The sequence below is a fragment of the Poecilia reticulata genome, linkage group LG9 (assembly GCF_000633615.1).
Source record: "Poecilia reticulata strain Guanapo linkage group LG9, Guppy_female_1.0+MT, whole genome shotgun sequence".
Taxonomy (NCBI): Eukaryota; Metazoa; Chordata; class Actinopteri; order Cyprinodontiformes; family Poeciliidae; genus Poecilia; species Poecilia reticulata.
The window spans coordinates 33,327,529-33,335,526 of record NC_024339.1 but is presented as its reverse complement, the minus strand read 5'-3'; the positions used below and the strand labels follow the sequence as shown (position 1 = coordinate 33,335,526).

At 49.0% G+C, this 7,998-nt stretch overlaps 2 protein-coding genes across 9 annotated transcripts in view; both read right to left on the bottom strand.

Moving 5' to 3' along the window:
* The window catches only part of LOC103470759 (zinc finger MIZ domain-containing protein 2-like), a 15,754-nt gene extending 14,449 nt beyond the window's left edge, over nt 1-1,305 (bottom strand). For both annotated transcript variants that reach the window (XM_008419410.2, XM_008419411.2), the window contains exon 1: nt 915-1,305. The gene's annotated coding sequence lies outside the window, so the exon portion shown is untranslated. The remainder of the gene's footprint in view (nt 1-914) is intronic.
* A 4,246-nt stretch (nt 1,306-5,551) lies between these two features.
* ogdha (oxoglutarate dehydrogenase a) overlaps nt 5,552-7,998 on the bottom strand; it is a 26,150-nt gene continuing 23,703 nt past the window's right edge. For all 7 annotated transcript variants that reach the window (XM_008419418.1, XM_008419412.1, XM_008419415.1 and 4 more), the window contains 5 exons: nt 7,645-7,770; nt 7,497-7,569; nt 7,229-7,392; nt 6,525-6,679; nt 5,552-6,445 (listed from right to left, as the gene is read on the bottom strand). In XM_008419418.1, the coding sequence (XP_008417640.1) occupies nt 6,328-6,445; nt 6,525-6,679; nt 7,229-7,392; nt 7,497-7,569; nt 7,645-7,770 (636 nt within the window). In that variant the 3' untranslated portion in view covers nt 5,552-6,327. The remainder of the gene's footprint in view (nt 6,446-6,524; nt 6,680-7,228; nt 7,393-7,496; nt 7,570-7,644; nt 7,771-7,998) is intronic.

Genomic DNA, 7,998 nt, shown 5'->3' with positions numbered 1-7,998 from the left:
GGTTAGTGGTCCTTAGCTGGTTCCCATGGTTACGGGTTAGTGGTCCATAGCTGGTTCCCATGGTTACGGGTTAGTGGTCCTTAGCTGGTTCCCATGGTTACGGGTTAGTGGTCCTTAACTGGTTCCCATGGTTACGGGTTAGTGGTCCATAGCTGGTTACCCTGACCAGCTAAGGTTGTTAACTAGTTTCCTGCTGGGTAACCTGGGCTGCCTCACCAGGAATCAGTCAGCATGTTTCACTGTAAAGGTCAGAGGTCAGACAGCAGCCGTGGGTGTATCTGAGTGTGAAACCACGCGCGTAATGACGGAGAATAAAAGCTGAATTCATTTCATTACTGCTCTGCTCCCTGGACGGGTTTTAAACTACCAACCCCACTGCCAGCGCGATCGTGACACATTAATGTTATTAATAACAACCGTTTAATTAATAATGAAAACAGGAAAGTGTCCAAAGCGGGCCGTGTCTCCTCCGTGAGCCGCCCCTCTGCCTCCGGCTCCCCCAGGAACAATGACGGCCACCGGAGACATTTTGATGGAAGCTAGGACTAGCATGCTAACATTAGCATTAGCATGCTAACAGAAAAACAACAACAACCGGAAGTTCACGACCGATAAATGCTACATAAAATTATGTGGTTTAAATATCCACAATAACACCTGTTTATACGTTCAACCTGACATATTCTACATACAATTATTGTATTTTTACAGTTAGCATGGCAGCCCAGCTAGCGGTGACAATGGAATGCTAACAGGTTAGCAGCAGCCGATTCTCCAGCATGAAACCTTCAGCTGAGGGTCTCCCAGTTAGCCTCCATCGAGCAGACCTCCCGGGTCCACCGGACACACACCTCACACACTCCGATCACACACACCCAGGAGCCGGCAGAACTCCGGTCACACAGCGGACATACCTCCTTTAATTCCCCGGTGTCCGAGCCCTGCTCCGGGGCTCCGCAGTCTGAGTTCTTCGGGGCCTCCGAGGCATCAAGAACCGAGAGCCCGATGAGCCTTCACGGTCGCACCGACTGAAGACGCGGGGCGCCCTGAAAGATCCCAAAATGTTCAGAGAATAAATCCAGTAAAGATCCGGGATCGAGAGATTCAGCTCCGGCCGGTTCACACTGCTTGTAGCCGGTTTCTGCGGCTGATAATCGGGCCTCGGAAGGAACCGCAATCCGCTGGAGCTCTGGCTGAGTTTCACACAGAAATCCAGAGAAACGAACCGGAACAACGAGGGTTAACCACAGAGCAGGTTAGCAGCGGCTAGCGTTTCCTTCTCTGCTTCACTGCTCACGGTGTGTGTGGGGGTTCGCTCCCTAGCAGTCCGCCGGAGAAGGATCCGGTTAAAGCCACAGGGGCGGAGTTCCTCCGGTTTAACATGAGGACGGTGAATCAGAGCAGTGACCCGCCTCCTGTAACCTGCTGCTAACCGGATGTTTTTCAGCAGGTTCAGTCAGTTTACAACATGATTCATCTTGGAGTTGAAACAGGGAATTAGAGCGGCGTCCAAACCCCGCCCACCAGGCGCTCCGCCTGCCGCGCCAGTATGTAAATGGAGCAGAGTCACTAACTCACTAAACTGGTTGACAGGACATTTGTTGTCTGTGACGCAATACAAAAAGGAAAGAATCTAGCACTTATTAATTTTATTCAAAAAGTTGTGCTTTTTGAATAAAATTCAAGCAGGACTCTGAAAACATTCCCACATGTGGAGTTTAAATGATCAGCATGATTTATAGATTGTATTTGATCAGAATGACGTGTTACTCTGATCTGATCACAGATGATCAAATTCAAGCATTAAATGGTCATTTTGGAATAACCGGACACGTCATCAGTTCTGCTCATTCAGACCCTGGGATATGACGTCAGAGATCTCGGAGAATGGATTTATGTCAGGACGCAATAAGCAGAACCGGAACCCGGAGGAACGAAGCGGGTTCCGGTTCTGCCGGATCGTTTCTGTTCGTGCTGCTGTTTCCTGCCTTGGCCACTAGATGGCCTCATTTTTTCACCACGGATCAGAGATTATGGAAACTCAGAATAATTTCATTGTAAATTATTATTTTCTTCACATTTCCTCATTAATAAACCAACAAAGTGACATTTTAATGAGACAAAAGTTCTGATTTCTGTTGAAATTATTTTAGGTCCTGAAAGTTTCAGCTGTTTGCTGACAGGATGGTGATGATGCTTTTCTGGTTAGGATGAAATTAATAAGATAAAAACACACATTTTCAAACAGCTTGTTTCCACTGCCTTTAATCATTTTTAACCAAACAAGTTCAACAACGTTTACAAAAAGATAAAGAGATAAATGAACCAAAACACAATAAGCTGCTTTAACATTCAGTGATGATGACGTAACATTTGAATCTGAATCACCTCCAACGTCTGATGAGACTCCTGATAAAACCGTTAAGGGTTTAGTGAGAACAGCTTCACTGTGAAACATGTGGATGAATCACTGAGCAACCCAGACATCCAGCAGTGAGGCTCCCAGCTGCTCAGCACCTCATCAACTGTCTGAGTTTGAATCCGCTCTTTAAGGTGCAACTTTTCTCTGCAACAGACTGAAGAGCATCAGCAAGACAGAAATGATCAGCGCAGGTAGAACTGATGCTGCCAGCACCGAGTTAGAAAAGAGTGGAAAGAAAAACGGCATCAACCCCCTGAGACATGGCTTCACTGCCAGAGTGTTTCTGACCTCGACTGGCTGCTGTGAAGTGGGCCAGAGCCGCCCACTGCCCCCCATCCAACAACCAGCGCAGAGTGACCCCATCTGAAAGATTCACAAAACATGCATGAGTGACCGTAACCATCTTTAAGTTGGTTACGGCCGTAATCAATCAATCAATCAATCAATCAATCAATCAAATTTTATTTGTATAGCACATTTCAGCAGCAAGGCATTTCAAAGTGCTTTACATAATTAAAATAAAAATATAAACAGTGAGAAAGAGAGAGATTTAAATAAATAAAAACAAAAAAACAAAAAACATTACATCATTAAAACGTCGAAAAGAAAGAAGAAGAAATTAAAAACGTTAAAGACATAAAAACATGGAAGACATCAAAACCCACTCTAACCCTAATTTAGCCATAAGCAACTATAAACAGGTGGGTTTAAGTTGAGATTTAAAGGCTCTCAGTGTTTCAGCTGTTTTACAGTTTTCTGGAAGTTTGTTCCAAATCTGTGGTGCATAGAAACTGAGTGCTGCTTCTCCTCGTCTGGTTCTGGTTCTGGGGATGCAGAGCAGAACCAGACCCAGAACATCTGTGGGGTCCAGACTCATGCCGTCACTCATGGTTACGGCATGAGTGACCGTAACCAACTTACGGTCACTAAGCAACATCTCCAAGATGTTGAAAATTTAATTTGTTTGCTTCATGGATGGTCTGGACTGTAGCCTGTTTGAGACGAGATGCTAAATCACTAGCATCAGACATGACACCAGGCCTGCTGTCCTGCCACACACTGCAGCTGCTCCATCTGCGACCTGAGCTGCTCCGTCTCCATTCGGTCAGAAGTGAAGCTCCTGCTGCAGGAGCTGAATGTTGGACTCTTGGTGCATTTCAACCTTCCTACCTTCAGGAACAAGATCCACATAGGAAAAACTATGTGTGCTTCACGACCGACATTAAACTTTGACCTCAGGTGACGGACTGTGTGATGCAGCCCATATGAAATGACAGCCGCACTGTTGGCCTCATCCAGCCAATAGGAAACTGCAGGTCAGCCTGAGACGTGACGCCTGCAGTCATGATGCTTTTTACCCTGTTGCCCCAACACAGCGAAGCATCAGCTGAACCAGACACACATTTCCAAAGCCTGTGCTGTTGGGGCAGGTTTGATGAAAATGACGGCTCCATTCCTTGTAAAGGGAGATTTAATGTCCACTGAGTGAAGTTCCCATGGACTTTGACATATAACTGCCACCAGGAGCCTCAGCGACTCTGAGGCAGGTTGGATCTCCAACCTGCCTCATGTTCAGTCCCTGAGTTCACACCAACGAGTGGAGACACTTCTGTCCTCAATTTCTTCAAACACTTGGTTCTGTTTCCAGCTTCTCATTTCATTTTCCTTTGCTTCATCAAACGACGCGTCCATCAAATGACGCGTCCATCAAACGACGCGTCCATCAAACGATGCGTCCATCAAACGACGCGTCCAACAAACGACGTGTCCATCAAACAACACGTCCATCAAACGACGCGTCCGTCCATCAAACGACGCGTCGTTACTCACACAAACATCCTGGTGCGTCTCTGTATCTGAACATCTGCCTGGACGTGAAGACCAGCTGATTCGCTGTTGCCAGGAACTCAAGCAAACGCAGATGAAGCAGTTAATGGGCCCGCTGGTGTCCTCAACCGGTCCACATCTGGCCCGGTTCTGGCTGCACATGGGCCACATCTGGCAAACCAGCACTGGACCAGGGGGCCGTCATTCATTGCACCATGTGGGCCAGATGTCAGTACCAGCTGGGGGCCACATCTGGCCCAGACCAGTTCTGCTTTGAGGAGCTCCTGGCAGAACGGCGCCCCCTAGCGGATGGACATGTAATACTTAGGCAACGAGCAGCTGCAGCTTTTTGCAGCATCTGGTTGGTGTAGATCTTTGATGGCGGCTCTTGTGTTCGGTTCTCTGCCGTCGTTATCAGACGTCCTGCAGTTTCCTCTGAGGTCTTTAATCTTCAGGATGGCTCCTCCAGTCAAAACAATGACGGTGAATTTCTCTGAATTCTTCCCAAATATCCGTTCAATCATTTCCAGTTTCTTTCTCTAGAGAGTCCGATCCGCGGCCGACGCCTCACCAACACGCCGTCCCTCCACGAAACTTTGAAACGTCCAGAGACTTGAGCGTCAGACTCCCGGACGCCGTTTCCGGAACAGCTTTTTCCACCGCCGGGTTTCCTACAGAACAATCCTGCAGTCATATTGATCATATATTCCCAGATTAAGACAATATATCAGAAAATAATTTGCTACAATCGTGTTGTCTGAAGTCTGTCCAGTCATCGCTGCTGACTGATCAGCCTGTAGCTTTTTATGCTTCTTGTAGTTTCTGGCTTCATCCATGACGGCATGTAGAAAGGTCAAAGGTTAATGAAGCTCCGTGTTTTTCTCCACCGTCTGAATCGGTTCTGGGTTCTGCTGTCGGTCTGTGATGTTCACAAATCCTCCACAGCTCTGGAGGAGACGCTCAGTTAACATCTGGATGTTCAGGAACAAACTTCCAGAAAACTGCAAAACCCTTTAAAAGTCAGCTGTTTAAATAAGTGGTAACATAACTGGTTATGTTTTTATAGTGTAACTGCCTCACTGCTGAAATGGGCTTTAGAAATAAACTTAAGGCGGTTTGACCCAGTTTAAAGCTCCTGTCTTCCCTCCGGTGGCCACTAGGGGTCTCTTTCTGAAGGGAGGCGTGAAGATGTGCCGTTTAATAAGAATGAGGAAAAGAGGGAGACCTCCTGCTGCTCTGGTCTCCACGGAAACATCTGATTTAAAGGTGAACAAAGATTGAAATAAAAACCTGAACCAGGCAGTCTGTTCAGCACAGATTTCTTTATTGAATGAAGCAAAACAACGCAGCAGACTTCCACCCCCAATATGAAAATAAATAAATGATTTTTAATCTTTGTGTGTCAGAAGCTCGGATCGCCACCTGCAGCCGACTTCCTCCTCTGCTGACGACTCTTCCGGTTTCCGCCGTCGGTTCAGCTGCGACCAGAAAAATGACCAAACAGAAAAACTGACGGCGGCGCAATTTGGCACGAGATGAACGCAGACCGGCGTGGGAGGCGGGGCTAAATCAGCGGCGCGTGGTTGGTTCATCCCAAACACACCCTCAGGGAAATCTCAGTGATTGGCGTTACCATGGTGACTAATTACAAAGAAGAGAAGCTCCATCAAACCCCCTCTGATCTCTGCTAACGATGCTAAAGAGCCTTAGAGCTAAAATAAAACGACTCAGGAGAAGAAGAAGCAGCTCCGATCCTCTGAGAGAGTGGAGGAAACAGGAGGCGTCACTCTGACGGTTATCTGCAGCTGGAGTGTGTGTGTGTGTGTGTGTGTGTGGACGGAGGGATGTGTGTGTGTGGAGTTTGTTGTGACGACGTCAAATCAGCCGATTTCAGAGGAAACTTCAAACCGAATGTTTCTGCTGCTTCGACTTCAACTCAATAATTACTGAATTTATGGATAAATCTGATCGATTCTGCATGAATCGTGACGAGGAAACGATGAACCTGCTGCAGACTGAGTGTGTGTGTTAATCTGTGTGTGTGTGTGTGTGTGTGTGTGTGAGTCCAGTGCGGCGGTCTACTGCTCGCTGAACGCCTCCAGGTCAAAGGCCGCGTCCAGGAAGCGCCGCAGCTCCACCAGGTGTGTGTTCTTGTTTCCGGTGGCCGGTGCCGCCGCCGGGTCTCTGCCGGCGTACCTGAGGCACAGAGAGGGGGCGGAGTCAGAGGGGGCGGAGTCAGAGCCGCCGGCCGTGACCGAGGCGGCGCGGCGCTTACCCGACGTTCTTGGCCTTGTTGATGGTGGTCCTGATGCGCGGCTTCACGTAGTCGTAGTAACCCTGGTTCTTGTGCTCCTCCTGACACCACACCAGGTCGGCGTTGGGGAAACGCTCAAACTCCGCCTTCACCTGGTCGAACGGGAACGGGGACAGCTGCAGGGCAGAGGGAGGGAGGGGCGGGGCTTACCGTCTGCTGGCTCAGCAAAAACACCACCTTTATGACCGGAAACATTTATTATTCCTTTGATTCGGGTCGGATGCAGAACCTCCAGCAGGTTCCTTTAAAGTGGGATTAAAGATTCGTTTGGATTTTTCAGACTCAAAGTTTCCCTGGATGAACAGATCTGGGATAAATATGAAACTGTCTGAGTTTGTGACGGTTTTGTAGTTTATTTACACGCTAACTGTACGACATCCTCCTGTTTCTCATTTTGTTGTATTCATCATGTTCTGGTTGTTTTAAATGAAATCTGATCAAAGATAAATAAAAGTCCTGCTAACAGCTTTGAAGAGACGCGCTGCCCCCTGCTGGTGCCACCAGGAAGCACCAGCCCGTTTCCTGAGCTCCGGTTGGTGTTTGTCTGAATCCCAGGCAGATTTCACATTACAGCCTGCAGAGCCTGCATGCTGGCGCTGGAACCCGGCCCAGGCACACTGGAGGTCCAGGGGGTTCTGTTGGGGTCAGCGGGCCGGTCCTGGTACCTGCTCCATGCGGCTGATGGCCACCGTCTCCTCCAGGCCTCTCCTCTTCCTCTCTTTGGTCAGCTCGTAGTAAACCTTCCCGGTGCAGAAGATCAGCCTCTTCACGGCGTCGGGCCGCTGCGCCGCCGGCCCGTCGTCCGGGATCAGCCTCTGGAAGTGGGTTCCTGCACACAGGGAGGAAGAGGAGGAGGGCCGAAGGTCAGGCTGAGCAACCCGGGCTAGTGGCTAGCTGCTAGCATCAGACCATGAGCGGCGGCGGCGGCGTTACCGGGCAGCATGCCGTCAAAGCTGGAGCGGGCGTCAGGATGGCGCAGCAGAGACTTGGGAGTGAAAACGATCAGCTGAAGAAACAGGAACAGAACAGGTCAGTTTTCAAAATAAAAGCCCACACAGGAAGTGAAGGCTGTGGGCGGTACCGGCTTCCTGAAGGGCAGCAGGATCTGCCTCCTCAGAACGTGGAAGTAGTTCCCCGGACTGGCGCAGTTCACCACGATCCAGTTACAGTCGTACAGCTGCCGCACCGCCAGGTCCTCCGTCAGGTTCTGGAACGGAACCAACGTCAGAACCTACAGACCCAACACTGTACCGGTACCAGAGTCGGCCGACCCAAACGCCGTACCGGTACCAGTTCGGGTTCTGTTATCAGAACCATGTAATGTTTATTTCCTGTTTCCCAGTTTGAAGATCTTTGAACCTTTAATTTCCTTTGGGATCAAAAGTGTTTTTAAACTGAACCAAACTGAACTGAACTGAACCAAACTGAACTGAAC